The sequence below is a fragment of the Phalacrocorax carbo genome, chromosome 1 (assembly GCF_963921805.1).
Source record: "Phalacrocorax carbo chromosome 1, bPhaCar2.1, whole genome shotgun sequence".
NCBI lineage: Eukaryota > Metazoa > Chordata > Aves > Suliformes > Phalacrocoracidae > Phalacrocorax > Phalacrocorax carbo.
The window spans coordinates 39,830,342-39,852,534 of record NC_087513.1 but is presented as its reverse complement, the minus strand read 5'-3'; the positions used below and the strand labels follow the sequence as shown (position 1 = coordinate 39,852,534).

The window sequence follows — 22,193 nt, the reverse complement described above, 5'->3', positions numbered from 1 at the left end:
CCAAGCTTGCTTTAGTGACAAGTGGCCCAGAAGTGTCCAATGCAGAGAAAGAGGACATAATATATAACCATTTCCCTCTTACATGGAGACATTTCAGCAGGGCTGAGCAGACAGACGTTTGATAGGGTTGTGACAAGTCATCCCCTAACGACTGAAGTTTAATTCCCTATTTATGGGCAAGCTCCAGTCTAAAAATAGGTGTGATTGCCACCCCAAAAAAATGGGTCTTAAAAGTAAAAAGCATGACAGGCTGCAGCATACGGTAATAAACAGCCAGTGGTTTTGTACACATTTCAGCAAGACATGTGGAAGCTCTCGCTTGGATTTATTTTCCTGCAAGTTTCCTGAGGTTAGCGGTTCCCACCCCTGCCTGACACTTAGGTTGCCAGTTAAGCTGGCAGGAAAATAATGGTGTCAAAAAGAGACTCTGATCTGACAGAGAGCAACCCCAAATCCATTAGCTGCCTGGGAGGAAGATTAGCACTGAGTCTGCAATTTACTTACGAGACTTTTTGAATCTTTCCTCTGCATGAGAAAGTGCAGTGAGCAATTACATACTGCAGCCTAGCATACATTAAGGCTAAATTTGAATAATAGGCCATTTTTGTTCAAAAGACCCAGCTAGGATGCTGGGAAAAGAGCAATAACGATTATTGCCTTGCAATACATTGCTTTAGTTTAAATCAGACTGCTAACCACGTGAAGGTGAGCTGGAACTAAGTAAGCCCTCCAAAAGAAAGCAAATGTGTGACAGCGTGTCGCAAAGAATGAATGTCAAGAACATGGAGGAGGCAGGAGTCATCATCTGCTCTAGCGGCAATGCTCCCATCCAGAAAGAAACAGAAGAAAAAAACCAAACACATGGCATTTGTGAGTGAAGCAGGGGTCTAAATGCCTGTCACTGGATTTAAATAAATGTAAAGTAAATCATTACAAGCACATGCTAAAGACATTGTTAAAAACTATTCCTTTAAGCCTCTGTCCTTGTTATGTCAGGCTGATTGAGGAGGGGCATGACAGGCTTAAAATCAACAATTTTAGAGCTCTCTTCATTAGTCCCCTGGTTTTTGAAAAACATTACTTGCTTTTTCAAACTTATCTCCAGAATTGTGAGGGCTACACAACCTGCTCTCAGCAAAGGCTGAGCCTGGTGTCATCACACAGCTGCGTGCAGAGCTTTGGATCTGAAAAAGCACCGGTATCTCTATTCTAATGGGGCTTTTCTTAAAAAAAAGAAGTCCCAAAAAATACAGGAATAATAACACATAGCTTTTCAATTGATTTCTGGTTTACTGTGATTTTTTATTTTTTTTTTTTTAATTTTCTAGCCCTGAGCAGTGTTCCCTGTTTCTTCTGGACTCAGAGGTTTTACACCTGTTCTCAGCAAGCAACCACATTTTCTGTCCCGCAGCTGTCGCAGCCACCGAGCTGCAGGAGCTGGGTGCTGGAAATGGGAAGCAAAAGCTGTGGTCATTGTGAACTTTCAGAAAGCAGAGGCATTTCTCAAGGAGCCTCCACGCGCCGCTTGACGCGCAGCAGAGCAGATGTCATGCCCTCTGGTAGGGCAGTGTCGCTTTGACAAGAGCAAGACAATGTCTGTGCTGAGCGCCTTTATCGCTTGAACTTTTCCTCAAATGCCACAAATGGTTCTGGGAAGTCATGAATGCTCCTGTTGGAGGGCATCAGGATAACTTTGAAGATGTGAAGTGGCTTTCAAAACACCACCCTAGGTCTACTGAGGAGACTGCCGTTGCCTCAGAGCCTCCACTGAGTCACTGATTCTCAGAGGATGAAGTTTGTTTTCATTTTATTGCAAATGTATCCCTTTATTATCCCACCACACAAAGGTTATTTTTTTCCTAAATACCCTGATCTCACCGTGTGTTCCAAGCAGACATTCATTTAGCCAACAGAGGTACAAAATGCAGCAACAAAAGGTCATCGTGACTTTTTTTGATAAGCTGGAATAATGATTAAACTACAATGCAGAGGATCCCTAAGAAATAGTTGTCTGCAGCTTAAAGGTTTCATGAAGAAGAAATAATTCAAGTAGAAAAAAATATATACGTGTCTGTGTCTATAGACATAAGGTATATTGCAAATATGTTTGTCTCCATCTGGATTATAAAGAAAAATGTACCTAAACTATGTTATTAATATATTCTTACTCAGGCTTTTATGTTGTTCTGATCAGCAGGTTATCTGAAGGGATTTGCTTAAGGGACATATCTTTGCCAATGATGTAAATTCATTATTATCTACACCAAATGCATTTGCTTTTCCACACCTAAAACATACAGTGTCTCGACGCGGCGGGGAGCCTTGCCTTTAGGTGTGCCGCAGGTGCTTAGAAATGGAAACAAATACAAAAACCTGCTGAGGGCCATGGGAATGTTTTCTTAAAAGTCAGATCTCATTCCAGTGTAACTGCTTGGAAAAGGACGCCCTGCAAAATCCAGGAATGACACGTTCCCCACGGCAGTCCTCTGACAGGGCACGTAGTGTTAAAGCAATAAAGAAGTGGCTACTCTGAGATGCTTATTTAGCGTGAACCGGCTCTTGCTGCTGGCATGCTGTGCCCAGCATGTCCCGCCTTCTGTCGTGAGAGAGAGTATTTTCAGCACCTCTCTTCCACAGCACGGCCACAGATGACTGCGACATAGCTTTGTTCTCCAGGCTTGATATTCTGCCCAGCTTCTCCGTCCAAAACCTCTTTTATGGCACTCAGGTCACAGCACTTGCTGTTCTCCATCCTGCTGCAATATTGGCCCCCAGATGCCCTCTCGGGTGTTCTCCTCCCCCAGGAAACCCTCCATACAGCCTTCATACCATCGCTGCTGCAAGGCAAAGCCATTTGTCTTGCAGTGAAAGACTAGTAAACATCCTAGAGCCAATACAAAATTGATAGCTAAGGGCTGCTTTACCTTTGAAATCATGCAATGGTAATACAAATCTGTGTTACCAGATTTGACCAGAGGCCACCTTAACTGTTCGATATTGCCTTTTTCTCAATCTTCTGTTTGTTCTGCCTTTTGTTTTTCCAAGAATATGTGGCTCTCGGCAATCACATATTTTGGTTATGTAGCAGCTAATGCCGAGAAACCAACTGCAGATTGTTTGAATAAAGTATCCTCCCTAAATGGGAGGGTAAGTGCGGAAAATGACAGCAATGAGATGTAAATATCAAAGCAGAGCCAGCTACTGGAAAGGCTGTTTCACCTTAAAACACTCTGCCAGCTTTCCACACGCAGGTGGGACAATCCCCAAGAAAACTTAAACCAGCAGCAGCTCCAGAAGCCAAAGTACGCAGAGGTGCCTAGACACGGGAAGGCTCCTCCTAGAAATCAGAGGTGCTCCTGACCTGAATGGCAACGGGTCTTGCTGAGAGAGGAGTGAAACGGTTTACACTGTCACATCTAAACTTTTAACATTGTATTTATCTTGCTCATAACAAGCGAGAATCTTGATGGAATTAAGTCCGTGGCAGTTCCTTGCCAGGTTTTGATACGGACACGGGAACTGCAGTAGCACGGTTGGAAGGTGGCCGGAGAACAGCCTTGGCAGGTTGTGATAGTGAGCGTATTAAATGGGAATTCAGACAAGAAGCAAAACACAATGTAATGAAAAAGGCCCTACACAGTCAAAAGTGCCAGAAGCTATAGTAAACACTGTTAGATTAGGAACATAAATAGTAGAACAGCTCAAGATAGCAGTTTGCCAAGTATTTGTGTTAAAGGTTTAAGATAAGTACTGAGCAGCAGGTTACACTCTGAAATTATGTATTTGGCACCTTGCAAAGTAAACCCCTAAAAGTACCACTTGTCTGGAAAGCCATTCAAGTCTTGACAGGCATTTTAAACAACAATTCGAATACATCCGACATTTCTGCTGAAAGTTTCATGAAAGCTAAACATCCGAGTTTAAAAATTTGGTCTTCTGTGGTGTGTACTTTCCCGAGCCAATCCCTGCAGCCAGCACTGGCTGGACAGACAGCATGGCCAGAGCGAGAGGTGAGGGGCCAGGGCATCGGGGTGATGGTTAGGGGCAAAATCGGACAATGTCTGTAGTGTGTGGGAAGAGGCGAGAAGGAATGTTTTTGAGGGGGGAGCGAGGGAGACCTGCACTCCGAGTCGTCCTGTCCGTAATCCCCGTCACCAAACACTCATTCAGTTATCAGAAACATTTCAGAGCCCTTGAGATTAATGGCTGGTGCCATGTAAACAGAGCCTTATATTGGGAAGACGGAGTTACCAGCAGGCCAGTGCACAGCCAGAGAAGACCACGGCAGGCCCCTGTCCCTTGCGGTCCCAGCGATCCCCAAGCAAAGAACGTCCCGGGATGGGCAACAGTCTGAAAGCCATAGCTGCTTTTGTGCCCTCTGACGAGTGCCAGAAGTACCTTCTGGAAGACATAGAAGAAATGCCAGTGGATAAAACGGTGGATCTGAGTGGCAGGCAGCTGAGGCGGCTGCCTCCGCACATTTGCTCTTTTACAGAACTGGTCAAGCTGTATCTGAGCGACAACAACTTGAACTATCTGCCTCCTGAGCTGGAGCAGCTGCAAAACCTGCAGATCCTGGCACTGGACTTCAACAACTTCAAAGCGCTGCCCCTGGTCGTGTGCACACTGAAGCAGCTGTGCATCCTCTACCTGGGCAACAACAAGCTCTGCAGCCTGCCCCTTGAGCTGAGGCTCCTGCAGAACCTCAAGACCCTCTGGATCGAGTCCAACTGCCTGCAGTGCCTGCCCGAAGTGGTGTGCGAGCTCAGCCTGCTCAAGACCCTGCACGCCGGCTCCAACGCATTGCGCACGCTCCCCACCCAGCTGCGGTGCCTGCAGGAGCTGCGCACCATCTGGCTCTCAGGCAACCTGTTGTCCGAGTTCCCCCCCGTGCTCCTGGACATGCCTTTTCTGGAGGTGATCGACGTGGATCGCAATTCCATCCGGTACTTCCCCAGCCTGGCTCACCTCCCTGGCCTGAAGCTGGTGATCTACGACCACAACCCCTGCAGAAATGCACCCAAGGTGGCCAAAGGGGTGCGCAGGGTGGGGAGATGGTCAGAGGAGTCCCCTGAGCCCCGCAAGCGGTCTGGGGCGGTGATAGAAATCACACTCGATGAGAGACCATCACCACCTCCTCCCACCAAGCCTGAGCCAGAAGCTGAGCCCTGCTGATGCTCAGCCACCCATGCTGGCAAAGACAGCGCACCCACAACGCCCCCCAACCTCTCCCTCACTTGCTGACGTCCAGGGAGCACCATGCCACCTGGCTAGTCTTCAGGAGTAGGTGCACCAGTTTAGACCTAGGTGACAGCAACACTCTCTGTACAGACACCCCCCTTTCACGCAGCACCCAGCACTCTCTTGAGCAAAGAATTCCTTCCTTTCCCCCTCCTCCCATACAGGAACCACTCAAGAGTTCACATAGATGAAGACACGGTTTAGATGTTTTCAGTGGGTGGATTGTACGGGGCACAGACTTGCTGCTCTTCTCCCACGGGAAGCCCATGGGCTCACTTTCCTCCCTTTCACCTTGCTGAGGTGTTGCCACTGTTCAAGGTGCTGAGAGTCACGCCTCTAAAGTAACCCACAGCATTTGCCTCAGATGACTTATCTGAAACCCAGCAGCAGCTTGAAGGTTTCCCTGCCTGCCACATGGGAAGCAGTAGCAGGGCCCTGGCTGCGCTATCAAGGAAACGGCGCATACGTACCAGCAGGCTCTCCTCTTACCGCTGCTGCCTTCTTCCTGGAAAATTAGCAACCGCTCTTGTTTTGTTACTGCCAAGCAGCATTTTAAATGATGGTGAGGAAAGCTGGAGACTTTGCTGCTAGTTTTTATATTACCAACAACGCTGCCTGTAAGGGCAGCCGAACACACCGAGTTTTCACGCAATAGCAAAGAAGAAAATCAAAGCCTGACTAAAACAGAAAACCCATGAAAGCTGCAAAGGTAAACTTGCACAAATAAAACCCAGGGCTGGAAGCCTGCCGCTATAGGCTCGCACAGAAACTGAGGCGAACCTTACTCAGTTCACTTCAGCTGGATATTTCTACAGTTTGCAACTCAGACCTGTTCAGATTCCCTTGGAAATGCACTAAACTTTTTTTTTTTTTAAGAAGCATGTTTTGCTTTAATTGTGTAACACAGAAAAGAAACCTGGCTCAGAATGACATTTTTAGCTTTTGATTCTATAGCACGTATCACTGCGTTCAGTAAAAGATGGCTTGGATTTTTTTAAAGGGTGGGGAGCCCTTGGTGGTGCAGAACAGCCACTTCCCCCTCTCTGCCTCACTCGTCAGTGGAACTGTCTCACCAGCGCAGCCTGCAGAAGCAGCAGTTGACTTCCCAGAAAAGGTTTGATTCAATGCCAGTTCGTGGCTGCTTAGTGTCACTTACATGCTTCAAGAATTATCTGGAAATATATAGACTCTGCTAGCACTTGCTGTCTTGTTAAAATGAAGTCTGAATTTGGATCTGGCTGGCATCCATGTAGCATGCTTACTATTCATTAAACGAAATAAAGCGTACTAGCATGTCACTGAGTTTAAACCATCCTTCTTTGGAAATAACTGAATTGTCTCTTTCCAAATTCTTTATCCAACCTTGTTCCAACAAACTATTTCTTCCTGCAAAACAAAATTATTCGACAAGATGTTTGGGGCTCTATTAACATGCAATGGTCGGATGTTAAAATTCTAGTTCAGATAGTTGGATGTTCTGTGGAACTGATTGGCACTTTTTTTACCTGAGGGGGAGGGGAAGAAGGCACTTTCACCTGCTTGTCAACGGTTTGTATTTAACACCGCACTCTCTACATGGTATTGCCACTTTTGGAGATCTGAAGAGAGTCTGGTTTGAGTTTGGAGGAGCGTTTTGTAAGCAGATTCTCTTCATTTCAGGAAACCTAAGGGAGAAAAATGTTTGCACAGACACTTTCTTGATTTCCAATTAATCTTCCTGCTTTGGCAGGCTTCCCCTGGTGTTTGCCAAGGTGCTGCACTACACTTGCAGGGGCCAGGAGGGCCACGACACCCAGCTGGCACCTCTCGACAGGCTCCCACACAGACAGGGTGCCTCCACTTGTGTCTGCTTACAGTCATCAGGGATCCGTGGGAAGACTGCTGCAGGCATCACAAACTTCCTTACGACCCAAGCATAAAACAGTTCAATTAAGAAACACGTTGCCTTTGCAGCAACTACTGGAATAGCAAAGAGAATATAAAGATAGGCCGCAACAGATATGAAAGGAGGGGAGGGGAGGAAAAGGGAGAAAACAGGAATGCAATGCAGCCTGGCACATTTCCCACCAATAATAGGTGTTGGTACAGTCAGCCTGAGCCCAGTACGTTGTACTCAAACACAGCCTCTTTGGTCCAGGATGCTGATCTCTCTCCCAGACTGCACCTTCCTCTCAACACCCCTCAGCAGAACTCCTATCTACATAAAGTTTGTGGTGTAAAAAGCTGTAAAACCCCTGAAGTTGTAGTTCTGGGCATTGACCAAGGTTCCTCTTGAGCTTTTTCTCTTCATCATCAAAAATTGAGTAATACTCCAGCATCACTAGAAAAGGGTAACATTTAACTTCAGAGCCAGTTTCTAGGATCCCAACTCAACACCTGCACAGCCAGGACTGGAATAAACCGCTCACACTAAATGCACTGAGTCAACCCGAACCAGCACGCTACAAGGGCTTGAGAGGTTAGCCTTAGCCCCCACTGCCTGCTCGCCGCTCCAAGCGTCCGAGGAGGGAGGATGCGCACCGCCACTCTCCTAACAGAGCTGCCCTTCTTGGTTCTACACAAAGACAACTACAACTTTGGTGGATTTCAATTTATTTTTTTTAATTTTATTTCTTGTGTATTTTAAGTGGAACCTGGAGAGAAACAGAAGGAATAGGGTTGTATAAAACCCCTGATTTACTTGAAAGTGAATCTTCCCCACAACACACAAACTGAAATAAGTTAAAACCAACTGGAGACAGTTATTTCATGCCATTGATGGAGATGCTCATCTCAAGCTTCTGTTCCGTAACCTCACAAAAATTAGATTATTAAAAAAAATTACTCTGTGAGATCTGGTCCACACATCCTCAGCTGCTGAAGAAAATTTAACATGGGCGATGGTCTGGTACGCGTTTTCTGGGAAGAAAAAGAAAAAACTCAGAAAATGGCCCCTGACACTGCACCAACCTCCCCACCCACCCTTATTTTTAATTTTTAGTTGATATTTTGTGTTCAGTGCTGGTTTTATCTCACAGCACAAAAGGCAGTATCACCTCAAAGCTAATACCACACCTCTGACCACAGTAAAAACCTGTGGTTCACAAAACAGTGCACACTGGCCCAGCAGCGGGCGCTCACGGGTTAAACCTGCCTTGAAGTGGAATTTCTTCCCAATCATCTTGAACAACTGAGGTTTTAGCTGCCGATTCCACTTCAGAAGCAGCTGCACTTTTAACTACAATTTTTCCCAAGAGCAAAAAAAAAACCGCAGCATGATCCCTTACATTTTGGTCAGCCACTTTTGCAGATGTTTTAGTACTATATGTGGCACACAAGTAGCTGGTGACCTAAGGTTAACTAGGCATTGCTCAGCATGCCAATTTAAGCACGCTGATGGCCTGTTCATACTCCTAGAGCAAAACAAACCATGTAACATGAACGTTAGAGCATGTCAGACGTCAGTCTTCATTGTAAATAAAATGTTTTTAGAACAAGACTTTTCTACACAGTTACTCTTTCACAGAAGATTATTCTGTATCATTTTAACTGACTCAAATCCTACCTTGGTGCTGCTTTAATAATGTCATCAACACGAAGAATCATTTCTGCTGCTTCAGCTGCACTCAGCAAAACTTGTCTCTTGACTTGGAAACTTTCTGTTACTCCCAAGACTGCCATGTCTCCAATGGTACCCTCTTTCATATCTAGAAAAGACACATCAAGAGTTTGTTTAGGGTGGGGTTTTTTAAACTTTTCTTTTTTTTAAGGCATTACATCGCAAAATTACAAGCCGCTGGCAGAACGGTAACTTGCCTGCTTAAACGAACCATATTGGTAGTAAGGGAAGTATTAAATGAAGTCTTTCACTTCAAGGCTCCCGATTTAAGCCTAACGTGTTGCAATTATAAGAAAAAAAATAATTATGAAAAATTTATACACTGGGAAAAGGAGGCAAAATTTCAAGAGGACTCAGCACTATTTTCTTAGGTTTATCAACTTCAGAATTCTTCTCAAAAACCTTTTTAAGTTGATGGGGGAAGGGCTGGGTTGCGTTGGTTCTTTGTTTCTCTTTATATCAGTGCCTTTCTTTTTGAGCTTCATGTAACTAGACACAATGTAAGCAAGGAAAGTGGTTTTACAGGTGGAAACCATCCCCTTCAAAACCAAAGCTTTTCACTTTATTGTGAAAAGCCTGGTAAAGTTATAAAGGAATGCGACATCGTATGCCTCCATTCTCTGCAAAGCAAATGGAAATCAACATATTCAGTTCTTCCAGCTGAGTGTATCAGTGACAAAGGGATGTGGCCAAGTTTAATAAGCCTCACTGCCCTCCCAAACACCAACCCAGTAACAGAAACAGTATCAACCCCCTTACCAAGTCCGTAAGTAGTCTTCCCTTCACTGTGAGCAGCTCTGAGCTGAGCAACCAAATCTGCACTGTCATAGCCAGCATTATCAGCTATTATTGTTGGGATCTAAGGGGACAAGCACAGGTTGTTTTTAATGAATGCAGGGATTAATCCCTAGTAAACATGAAACACATTTTGTTATTACTGGTTTACTATTAAGTTTCAAGAAAAGAAGTTTCAAAAACATGGCAGATGTTCTGTTACAGTGATCGTAAGTTTTGGGGTGAGGGTACGAAATCAAACTACACTTCAAAGGGTTTTATTTAAGACCTTGTCAAGACAGTAGATGAGAGGACAGAAGCTCATTATCAGATTTACCACTTCACTTCACATGGACATGAAGAAATCCGTCTCTCTTATTTCAGACAACAACTGGAGAAATGGTTTCATTTTAAGGACAGAAGCTTGCTGGTAGTATTAACCACCAGATCACTCTGTTCATTGTTTAAGTGACAGCAGTGTAAATTACACGTGCTGACTGAATCATAGAATCATTTAGGTTGGAAAAGACCTTTAAGATCATTGAGTCCAACTGTTACCCACACTGCCAAGTCCACCACTAAACCACGTCCCCAAATGCCACATCTACAAGTCTTTTAAATACCTCCAGGGATGGTGACTCCACCACCTCTCCGGGCAGCCTGTTCCAATGCCTGACCACTCTTTCAGTAAAGAAAGTTTTCCCAATATCCAATCTAAACCTCCCCTGATGCAACTTGAGGACATTTCCTCTCGTCCTATTACTTGGGAGAAGAGACCAACACCCACCTCACTACAACCTCCTTTCAGGTAGTTGCAGAGAGCGAGAAGGTCTCCCCTCAGCCTCCTCTTCTCCAGGCTAAACAACCCCAGCTCCCTCAACCTCTCCTCATCTGTCTTGTTCTCCAGACCCTTCACCAGCTTTGTTGCCCTTCTCTGGACACGCTCCAGCACCACAATTTCCCTCTTGTACTGAGGGGCCCAAAACTGAACATAGGATTTGAGGTGCGGCCCCACCAGTGCTGGGTACAGGGGCAAGATCACTTCCCTACTCCTGCTGGCCACACTATTGCTGATACAAGGAATATTTCTGAGGTAATGCCAAGTCTTACCATGCTCTATAATTTCATTTTTTGGGAGAAATATTTTCCTGTAGTCTTTCACTTCTTAAGGAAGGTTTTCCCTAATATCCAGGAATTTTTCTCTAATTAACAGTCTGTTAGCACCATAATATTCTATAAACCTTTCTTGTGGTACTCTATTTCCTGCTAAAAGGCAATCTCCAATGCAAGTCTAGAAACTTCTAGATTGTATTCATGCTCTACTACTATCAAATAGCACTAGAGTATCAATAGAACAGAAGGATTTCTCTTTTCTAAATCAGTTGTCAAGTGAATCAGCCAAGATTTTAATGTGCTAGCTGAAAGAAAAGCAACTATCTGATGTCAGAAGTTAGTAAACTTAAGATTGCTGGATTAACAGATGCAAAGTTTCACTGATTAAACATACTTACCATTCGTAAAGCCTTTGCAAAGGACTCCATTGCAACTGACTCTTTGCCAGGTGTTCTGATGGCAAGTTCTGCAACAGCGTTAGCCATCAGCATCTCTGAACAACCTATTTGTTGAAGACACACAGATATTTCATATCTGACTTGAACAGTAATACAAAGTGTGTATCAGGTACAAAGTACAAAAAATCTAATACTCACCTCCACCATACACAGTTCTAGTGTCCTTCACAGTCTGGGCAAGAACACAGAGAGCATCATGCAAAGACCTCTCTGCTTCATCTAGAATCTGCTGTGTTGCTCCACGCAGAACTATGGTGCAAGCTTCACCTAAAAAGTGCAAATGCAAAAAGATTTAAAAAAAAACAAACTAAAGACAAAAAAAGAGACTACCGCAAAGCATTTGTAACGGTTTCACTATCACTGCCATCAAGTTTTACACAGAGCATTTGGGGCAAAAAGAAAGCATGACGACATTTTACAGGTAGAATGAAACAAGTAACACCATGCTATTGCTTTTATCAATTAACTGCTCCACAACTCCTTATTTATTTTATTAGAAAATGAATGTTATTTCAAAACATCCCATCAGAAACTTACAGTATTGGCATTTATAGAACAAGATCTGGAGTTCTTGAAGCATGACAGGTTGCTACTTTTCTTGTCAATTTAATCTTCCAAATCAGAAATTTTGCTTCCCATCTTTACAAATGTTTATGCCTATGTTTAATATTATGTAGATGAACAATTTTAACCATGAACATGCATCTTGGCAGGATTTTTACTGAAGAGCAAGGCTTTGAGAAAAATGGTTACATGAATCACTACAAAATTCCTATGCCATCCCGGTAACTGAACAGTGTTAGCACAGGGTTAACAGAAATGTTACAAGACTCCATTAGTCGTAAAACACTTACCCATTGCCACTCCAGAGAAATGAATGAGTTTATCTTCTCCAATCATGACTTCTTCAATAAGCTTGCAGCTTCCTAGTTTTACTAGCTCAGGGTGATCAAAGGTTGATGCAATTTCACCACCTACAAATATAAGATCATATAAAAGCCAAAGAGCTCATGATGAAAGCATCTACTCAGGCAAGGTCTAACCAAGGCGGGGGTCATCTTCATAACTGCCCAAAAAATAAACTGAAATTAAAGATACTGATAAGCTGAATTTTTCCAATGTCAGCATACAGCACCAGAAACCTTCTATTGATGTTGACAAGTCCTTAAAACACCAATATTTTGTGTCACATCACAAGAACTACAACAGCTGTTACGCTTTTGAGTTCTGCCTGTATTAGAGACTAAATATTGATATTCGGCAGTATTAAAATGACAATCTGTTTAAAAGTTTTAGTAGTACTTACTGATGAAGTATTTATAAAATACAAAATAAAGTTTGTTGCGTTTTTAAACTCAAGCTTGTGCCAGCATTCATTTTGCCTGCCTGACAGCAGCTGAGAACCCCTGGCCACCACTCTCCTGAATCATGCATCTCATGCCTTGTCATAGCAGTGCTATAGCACACCATTCATAAACAAATCTGATGTCACAAAGACCAAAATGTCTCTGAATGCAATATTGTTCTAGTACTTTGCTCTTCACATTAGAAAACCATTTACATATATTCACTCCCAATGTATGCTCAGTTATTCCAATCAGCTTGCAGTATTGCTGTAGTTGTAGCAGTACAAGGAAAGACAAGATTTGCAGTAGAGAGTTTGTGCTTATGAAAAGCTTGTCTATTTTTTTAAGCTATACTCTTTGATGCAGCGTGGTCTGATATGGTCCATTGGCCCTGCCTACAAAATTTGCTTTGAATTTGTTCCAGAACATGAGCACTGTTCCTCTCAATCAAGTGTTTGCCTGCGTCAACGTGCCTATAGAACGTTATACACAATTCCTACTTCAGCTTTGCTAAGCTAAACAAGTATCTTTTCCCTTCTCCCAGCAAAGCAAGTTATCCATTCTCTTGATCACTTTCATAACCAATTTTCTCTGATGTTCCAGTTAACTACCTTTAACTTCAGCAATGAGAATCATCTGTAGCATTCGAGATGTTTCATTTTCATTAGTTACTAGAGTCACATTTACACTAACCACCACTAAAAATATCCAGGTTGTTCATGTCATTTGAGGTCCACCTCAAGTCGATGACTCAGGCCCACATTTTTAACAAAGGATGACTCTTCAGTCTACTCTGTTATTACAAACAACGGCCACTTATAACAAGATGGTATTAACTAACTTGTGGATTTATCATCTTATTCTATCATTAAGTTTCATCTTTTCCCTAGAAAACAAACATTTCAAAGGTTTATCAAGCAGGGATTTAACTGAAAATATTTTTAAAACATGGAAGAAAATTACTAACTGGCACTAGCTGGCTAAATTATAATCCACAGTTAGCATTATGATCCTTCATCCACAGTTGCTAGAGAAAAATGTTTAAGTCATCATGCAGACATGATTCAGAATCAAAACAGACATTTAACATGTAAGTGTAACATAGTAAAGATAGAAATTGAGTTACCTGCTTCTGAAAAAATACTGACAGTTTTATAGCAGTTGATAAATCAACAAAGTAATTTCAAGGTTTTACGGCCAATTTGACAGAGTCCTCCATATACTTTTGTATTTAAGTACTGGAAAATAGAGCTTATTTGGAGTACTTTTTATGTTCACAGATCTGCTTAAGAGTAAAAAGTACAAACGAGGTGATCAAGCATTAAAATTTACTAAAGATCAAACAAATAATGTGACCCACCAACAAGGTACTCTACGCACCTGTAACAAGAGCCAGACGTTCTACACCAGCAAAGTCTGCATGTTCGATAGCCATGACGCCAGCAGCTCCAAAGAGCTGTTCAGGGTAGTTGTAGATCAACTGCCTACAATTAAAACACGGGCACATCTTCTCATTACATACTGAACAAACCTTTTGAATACCAGAGTTAACAAGGACACCTGATTCTCCGTAGCATGGACACGGACAGATCTCTGAAAGCTACCAAGTCAGTATGTAAGGCACCTGCCACATGCAGAACGTTACACCACACAGAAGCAAATGCAGTGACAGGAAAACATACAAAGCTAAAAAAAAAAAAATAAAACTACTAAAGCTCTTTGAAATATCCTTCCCTTGAAGACACACTATCACAGGGGCCCATATGCTTTAAATTTTGAGTCCTTTGATCCTAAGTGCTGCTGAGCACTTAACTGCCTACTCTAGCAGAGTGCACTAGAATAACATGTGAAGTAACATCTTTAATTCCTTCAGCAATACAAAATCCAAACAGTACACAACTCTCTGGGAACAATAAACAGCCAGTCTTGCAAAACAAATAGCAAACCACAGAGAAGAGTATGTGCTCTCTTGTTAACATGTATCCCTCTCTCTCTAGAGCAAAGTAGTCAATTAAAGCTGAATGGTCAACAACCATTCAGGAGTGCTAAGCCAAATTATTTTTCCCTTCCAAATTAGAGACTGAGTGTTGTAAAGATTCAGCAGGGGCTGGGAGATGCCATCTCTGCCAAAAAGAGATGTTTCTAACCTATCTTCAGAAGAGACAATTGGCACTGCTGGGTATGCACAGAGAAGATTCTTCCAACTTGCCATCCATATAGCCTTGACCTTTGTCAAACATCTCCTCAGAGGTACTGAGCTGGCTAACATTTACAGTATCAGATGTGAAGTGGATCTACAGTATGGCTATAAACAGAAGTTTTGTCAGGGAATAAATCTGAAAGTCAAGAGTCAATCTAACTGGAATACCACTAGCCTGGCTACAGCGACTGACTGCTACCTGAGCTTCCTTAGGGCCACTACCTGTGTTACAAGCACACTGAGTAAGAGCCATGGAGTTCAGGATTTTTTCTTTGCATACCTCCAAGGATTCTTCTATCAGTTTGCCAGCAAGACTTCTGACTCTAGTTCTTGTATTTGTATCACGTCCACTGGATGGAATACCCATTTTGCCTACACTTGCACACAATGTATGTAAAACATGACAGATGGAGAGACTGAGATTCATCAGTCTGTCAGCAGTTCTTACCGATGTTTAACGCAAATTTTGAAGGCAAGTTATACGATGCACTCTGTCCTGAAAGAGTATATCTTTGCTGTTGTGCAAAACAGTGCTGCTCTTACAACTCCCATCCTTTCGGGTACTACTAGCTAATCAGCTTCCTAGTAGACTACGCAATGAGCTGAAATACCAGGTGCCAAGCTACTCGCATGTACAGCAGTTCCACCCAAGTGAGAATTACTGAAAGGCAGAAGCATTTCTCATATCATTAAATAACTGAATGGGTTTTTGCACTGTGACAGTTTAAAAGAGAAGTTCACTGCTAACAAAAGTAAGTACCTTAGATCGTGACATTTCTTATGAGCTGAATGAATCATTACATGAAAATGGCTTTCCTCCACACTTCCAAAGATGTGTATAAAAGGTTCTTGACAGGGAGCAGAGAGGCCTCTGAAACACTCCTGAATTTGGAGCAGTACTCCAACACCAGTATTTTAATGCAGGATAAAACATAGCTGGTTCAGTCTGAACTAAACACATTCAGCAGCAGAGATTCTTTCAGCACCAGTTTCCCCCCAAAAGGGGGAATATGGATGTGGACAATGCTGCTGGTATTCATAACTAAATCTTTTAGTGTCAAAGTATAGTGACATCACTTCACTTGGACTTAAGCATGGATCCTTGATTAAACAACATCAGTTCTTCCTCTTTAAAACAAAACAAAAACAAAGAAGGGGCCATGGTGTTGAGGGGAAGCACATGAAAGAACATCAACCTCAGTAAGGTGAATCAGTTAAGCATTAGGCAAGATCACCAATTTTACAGATACAGGCATAATGTTCTTCACACTCATACAATATTAAAATCTTGCCACTTTGTAACTCTTGCCTTTTTCCAAGAAAACACATACCTGTTAATAAAGCAGTTTATTCCATGCTTAAGAATACGCTCTACCTTCTCCTTCATTTTTTCTTTTTCTGCCTGCTCTATTTCTGCTACTTTTGCTGTAGAGTCCACTCTAACGCGAGAGCCAAAAATCTAAATCAAAGAAAACAAGTGTTCAGTCTAAAAATTAATTCCATTTACAAAAACACCATTTCACAGCAGTAGTTCTGTAACACACCTTAATCTTGTCTGTATCCATACCAGTATTTGCAATGAGAATCTTTGCATTTTCAATTCTTTTTGGCTGATTCACACCAATCTTCTTGTCAAGTAAAAAGCCTGTAGTAACAGAAAGATCTTGTAAGACTTCAAATTAAAAAAGGAGAACAAGTCATTTAAATTATTACAAAACTTCCTCATTATTAAATTGAATAATAAATATAACATAGCAGTCTTTCCTAGAACAGATTTGTAGAGAGATGTGTAACTTTTAACAGCTTTATTTCTCAAGCGCACTTAACAGCCAACACACAGAGACTTACCTTCATCCAAGTAGGAATCAGCCAAACTTCCACCAAGTTTCTTAATGACATGGATAGCCTCCAAATTACCAGAACCTTTCAGCCTAAGAACAGCTTCTACTGCCAGCTTGACAAAGTGATCTTTATGATGAGTAAGTAATTTTGATGAAAGAGTCGTTCCTGCAATGTTCATCAAGTCTTCGCGGAACTTCACTTCATCATCACTAAAATAAAGTCAGTACAGTTAAAGTGAAAATTCTGAAAGCATTAACTGGTGTTAACCTATCAATGTCAGTCTCTCCCTGCTGCTTCTAGCGTCTACCTATGCGTACCATGTTCCATTTTGAGGAATGCTACACAGAATCCCTCCAAAGTCCTGGAATACAACCTTCTACTTGAAATACAAGTTCAATTAGGAGAACTTTTGGATTCACCTTCAGAAAGTCTGCGCTCTCCAAGTGTCAGTTAAAGAAAATAGTCACATTTAAAATCAGAGTATGAAAACTGAAGTAACAGCTCAGATTTTTGTTCTAGGGAGCAAGCAAATTATTGCTCGTATTTTATTTGTGCACATCCTAAGTAATTTTGAATAATTTCATAAAGCTTCTGTAGTTCATCTGAAAAAAAATTCCTTCCTTCCTTAACTTAAAATTTATAAATTCAGCCTTTACACTACTTAAAAGAGAGTGAAGAATTTCCCAGTGGTATATAATTCTCACCAATGTTTTAATCTTGACTGGTTTATAAGAAGTTACAGCAAATGCACGTTACTAACCCATGATCCACAGCTGCTTTCAAAAGTGCCTCTCTCGAAGCTTTTGTGGCTGCTCTCCAGCCCGCAATGATGGTCTGAGGATGAATTTTCTTCGAAATCAGTAATTCTGCCTCCTAGTTAAATGAAATCAATCATTAGTTTTTCCCCCCAAGGTAAATTTACGCTACCTAGAAGGACACTTCCAAGTAATCAGAAAATCCTGAATAGCAGTAAAAGCCTGAGAGCTCTAGCAATGGAATTAAAGTCACCCTACTGGCAGTATTTTTTTCCAATCTAGGCAAATATGACCTGCCCTTGGAATACTGTCAAGAAATTTTGACTAATGAAAAAAAAATCCTAACTCCAATGGAGATCAGTTCCTGTTCACTTATAGCTGCAATTTAAATTGTAGTTGAAAAAAACACCCCAAACATCTCCAAACTCCCTTTTAGCGAGAAACCTGGCAAGCTGTTGGATCATTTCTCAGATGCTCTTGATCACAGTTCCTAGATCTGAGATTAGATTCACTAGCATAGCTCTGCTAACAAGAATTCCTCACTTCTGAAGCCTCTTTCATAGTAATTCCAGATTTAGTTTGGCAGTATAAACATTTATGTAAACATAAAACCCATGCAGAGTTTAAAGGAACAGTATAATTTCAAGTCTTGTGCACACAAGAACAGAATTTAACATTCCTTTTTTTTTCCTCCCCCATTAATGTTATTGAAAAGGATTTCAGCGGACTGATCTTCACAGCTAAGCAGTGCTGCATGCTGCCCAGTGCAACATCCAGGAAGTGGCCTGTGAGAGTGATACTTCTATGTTTCACTTGCATAATGAAATAAGAGAAAATAGTTTTCTAAAATGTACCAAATAAAAATACTTGTGAATTTATAAATAAGGAATATAGTCTTTAAAAAAAATAATGATGGAATGCCTATGGGGGTTTTCTCTTATCAATTTCAATGGCAAGAGAGTAAGGCTTTCCTATGCTTTGGGAGCCCTCTTCATAAACAGCAAATAATGCACCTCCTATTGATATCACAGGAGCACGCTTTCAAATAGAAACATCTGAAAAAGTGTAATACGTCACCCTCAGTAATTCAGCTGCCAACACTGTCACAGATGTAGTTCCATCACCAACTTCATCATCTTGAACCTTTGACATATCTAAAGAAGGAACACTATATTAATGTTTTGATTCAAAATACCATGCTCACCAGTACCAGCTTCATGTACAGTTATTCTTATATCACATTAGTTTGGAGAAGAAAAAAGAATTGTACTCTTCAACAGTTTAAAGAGGTCACTCTGTAAGTCACAGAAAAACCTGGGATGCAAATAGAATTCAGCATCCTTTAAATTCCTGCTCTTTACTTGCCACTTGGACACCAGTTCCAGCCTGGTGATGGCCAAGAGCTGCTTCCCTCTCTCTCCATTCGTAAAGTTGGTCATCAAAAGAAGCAGGGCCAGATAGAAGCTCCAAGATACAAATACAGATCAGAGACTATAATAACCAAGTATGCTGCGTGAACTACTGATAAACAAGGACCCAGCAAACACAAAATCATTCAGAATCTTGACACTGAATTGTTCAGGGTCCTGCTTGTCACTAGAACTGGACCATTTGCACACTAAGACAGTTGATCACAACAGTAAACTCTGTCCAGAGCATAATGCTTATTAAATGATTAAAAAAATATTTAAATCAGGAAGGGCCAGACAGAACTTCTGTACCCCAGCAGATTCTGTTCTGAATTTTCCCAGTGGAAAAAGAGGGCCAGACAGCTGCCTTCTGTCCCTTCTGACTCCTGGGACAAACCAGGGTTGAGGGAAGACAAGGAGACAGCAGAACAGTTTTGCAAGAGCAGCATATACTTCAGTTTTACTTTTGCAGAGTTCCACAACTCTTGAAACACCTTGGCCTCCCTACTTCAGGAATTCTGCCCCTCCTCCCTTCAATTTTTCACATTATCTGAAGAATATTTTTCTAAGAACGCATAAAAGCTACCAAATAAAGTTACAAGTTAAGAAATGCAAGGCAAGCTGTTAAAAACTCACCAACCAAGACCTTGGCAGCTGGATTGTCAACTCCAATAGCTTTCAGGATTGTTGCGCCATCATTGGTCACGGTTACTGTGCTATCTCTCCCAGTGCTTAAAAGAATCTTGTCCTACAAGATGCAAGATTTGGAATACTGCTTGAAACCCAACGGTAACTATTAAAACAAAATTAACAGGTATGACCACTGAGGACTCGCAGCTGCCTTACCATGCCTTTGGGCCCCAGAGTGCTCTTGACCAGGTCACCGATAGCAATGGCACCAACAAAGGATGACTGAAATGAAAGCAAATTAGAGAACGAATTATTTCTACTTTAATACATGAATTATATGCTAGCCCGTAACTTCCAAGAGAACATCCTAACCCAACCCTTCCACAGCCACACTTCTTTCAGCAGAGTCTGGGTACAAGTTTCTTAACTGCTACATTTTGATAACCAAATCAAATACACTTAATTTTCACAGAAACCATGAATGCCTGTCTCATAGCCAAAAGAAATGCCTTCCAATGAACACTAATCTTCTGAGCTAAGGTACAGAGTTACTTAGTTTTTGAACAATTATGAGGAGTTTCTCTAACTGTTAGTATAAACAACACTCCTCCTACCTTCTGTTCAGGCATACAACAAGAAAAACCAGTAAGAGACAGATGAAGTTCTACCTCACCGTAAGCTGAAAGCACATTTAACAGTAGAAGAGACAAAGTTTAATTACCCCAAGCATTACCGGTTTTTTAAGAGAATTAAACTTACCAACCGAGCTGTTTCTGCCTTTTCTTCATCTGCACCTGCCTTGAAAATGTTCACAGGAGCGAGAGAAATGGAAGCCTAAAACAGAGTTAACATAAGAATATTCCTTTAGCTTCAATAAAACAATATATTTTAAAAATGAATCCCTGACACTAACAACCTAAAAAATGCTTTTATTAAGATTTATTTCTATATCCCATTTGCTTTAAAGAAAAGGTATATTCAAGATAGATTTTTAAGAGAGTCCAGGTGAATTTATCTTGCAATCTTATAATCACGCGCAGAGATTACAAAACTGATCTATGAGCCTGAAAGGCCGTTATCGGTACCTTACTTCACAGCAATGTGTATGTTGCTGTTCTGCCCTGCTAACCATCGGATCCAAACCACCCAAAGTACAGCCAGCAGAACCTAAAAAAATCTAGCTACTGACCACACTGGGTCTTTAATACTTTGATATTTGTGTTGAACCCTGATTTTTTTTGCATTTCCATGGAAATTAGTTATAGCAGTATTGAATATGTGCCTTTAATACTCACAAAGAGCTCAAGGACTTAAATGAATTAGGATGAAATCCCAAAATAACAGATGTATTATAGAATCATAGAATGTCCTGAGTTGGAAGGGACCCACAAGGATCATCGAGTCCAACTCCTGTCCCTGCACAGGACAACCCCAAATTCACACCATGTCTCTGAGGGTGTTGTCCAAGTGCTTCCTGAATATTGCTTCCCTGGGGAGCCTGTTCCAGTGCTCCACCACCCTCGGGGGGAAGAAACTTTTCCTAATATCCAACCTAAAGCTCCCCTGGCACGTCTTCCTACCATTCCTATCTTCATATGAATGAGGAATAGAAATTAGGAATTATTGATAGGAACATCTCCCTTCATCCCACTTAAGAGAGTTCCGTGACTTTTTACTTCGCTGCGTGATCAGCACACGGTTTTTCTCCCAGTTCGGTGCCCGTTACATCACGGCTTTGACCAGAGAAGTGGGAAGGGTGCGGCAGGAGACTCCGCACGGCGCGACGGCAGCTCCCAGCGGGTGCCCTCGGGCGGGCGGCCACCCCGGCTGGGCGCCTCGGTACCGCCCCTCCAGGTCTCCTCGGACGGGAGAGGAGGGAAGAAGCGGCCTCCCGCCCTCCCTCCCGCCATGCTGCTGCGGGCGGGCCGAGGGGGACGGGGCACCGGCCCAACTCGCGCGCCCTCTAGAACCTTCTAGGCCCGACACCCGCCCCTCATTCCTCCTCCTCCTCCACCCCACGCCCGCAGGGCAGGGCGCGAGGCCGCCCCCACGCGAGCACTGCAACCGGACAAAGCGCGGGGGAGGGGCGCAGCCGCCAGGCCCTGTACGCGTGGTTACAGGGAGCGCCGCCGCCATCATCTCGCCCTCCGCCCGGGCAAAAGCGTCGCCCCGCCGCCGGCCCCGCCGCCGGCCCCGCCGCTCACCATGATGCCGGTGCCGCCGGTACCGCCAAGGTCCCGCCAGACGCTACCTCCCCCAGAGAACTAGCGCGCGGCTCCGCAGCCCGCCCACGAGCTCCCGGCGGAAGTGGCGTCAGAGGAGCGGCCGCTTCCGGCGGCGCGTGGGGCTGTGGGAGGGGCGGCGGGGCCCGTCCCTCCGCCGGCGGCAGGGCCCCCCCTTTGGCCCCGCCTTTCCCGTTCCCCGGCGGGCCCGCGCTCCCCCCGCGGCAGGCCCGGCCTCCTGAGGGCGGTGGGCGGACCTAGGGAGGCAACGGTCCTCTTTTTCGTTACGAGTGACGTCACTTGGAGGCCTGTCGCCTCCTGCTCCGCCCTGGGTCACGCCGGCCGCTGGTACGGCAGCACCGGGCCTGGTGTGCTTGGCAGCGCCTGGCAGCAAGCCGGCCCTTCTCCCGAGGAGCTGCCGTCTGGGCGGCGCTGAGTTAATTCTGCTCCAGCGGAGGAGTTTTGCCCTTTCCCCAGTTTAATTTCATCATATTCTCGGGGGTCAGTTCTCAAAGCCGTGAAAAGCCCGTTAAGTCATCGCTCTGGGCTTCCAGCGTGCCTGCTGGACCAGTCCCTGTTGTTAGGTCACCCACATCACCAGTTAA

The 22,193-nt window shown here is 43.2% G+C and overlaps 2 protein-coding genes across 2 annotated transcripts; one reads left to right on the top strand and one right to left on the bottom strand.

The window, feature by feature from the left end:
• Nucleotides 1-4,328: 4,328 nt before the first annotated feature.
• On the top strand, nt 4,329-5,175 carry LRRC10 (leucine rich repeat containing 10). Its single transcript, XM_009504110.2, has one exon. It carries the CDS (start codon nt 4,339-4,341, stop codon nt 5,173-5,175), a length of 837 nt encoding a protein of 278 aa, XP_009502405.1. The 5' UTR covers nt 4,329-4,338.
• A 2,641-nt stretch (nt 5,176-7,816) lies between these two features.
• CCT2 (chaperonin containing TCP1 subunit 2) lies at nt 7,817-21,720 on the bottom strand. Its single transcript, XM_064449383.1, has 16 exons — nt 21,571-21,720; nt 20,126-20,200; nt 19,583-19,648; nt 19,373-19,484; nt 18,405-18,481; nt 17,333-17,445; nt 16,579-16,781; nt 16,275-16,375; nt 16,062-16,189; nt 13,911-14,014; nt 12,039-12,158; nt 11,323-11,451; nt 11,125-11,228; nt 9,599-9,698; nt 8,786-8,927; nt 7,817-8,139 (listed from the first exon to the last, which is right to left on the bottom strand). Exons 1-16 carry the CDS (start codon nt 21,571-21,573, stop codon nt 8,109-8,111), a joined length of 1,608 nt encoding a protein of 535 aa, XP_064305453.1. The 5' UTR covers nt 21,574-21,720; the 3' UTR covers nt 7,817-8,108.
• Nucleotides 21,721-22,193: the final 473 nt, after the last annotated feature.

Bases quoted from the DNA above. Each gene is read 5' to 3' on its own strand.
- LRRC10 (XM_009504110.2), top strand. From the start codon at position 4,339: ATGGGCAACAGTCTGAAAGCCATAGCTGCTTTTGTGCCCTCTGACGAG.
- CCT2 (XM_064449383.1), bottom strand. The intron at 12,159-13,910 runs GTGCGTAGAGTA...TTATATTTGTAG, and splicing joins ACGTCTGGCTCTTGTTACAG to GTGGTGAAATTGCATCAACC. The intron at 11,229-11,322 runs GTGAGTATTAGA...TTCAACAAATAG, and splicing joins TAGAACTGTGTATGGTGGAG to GTTGTTCAGAGATGCTGATG.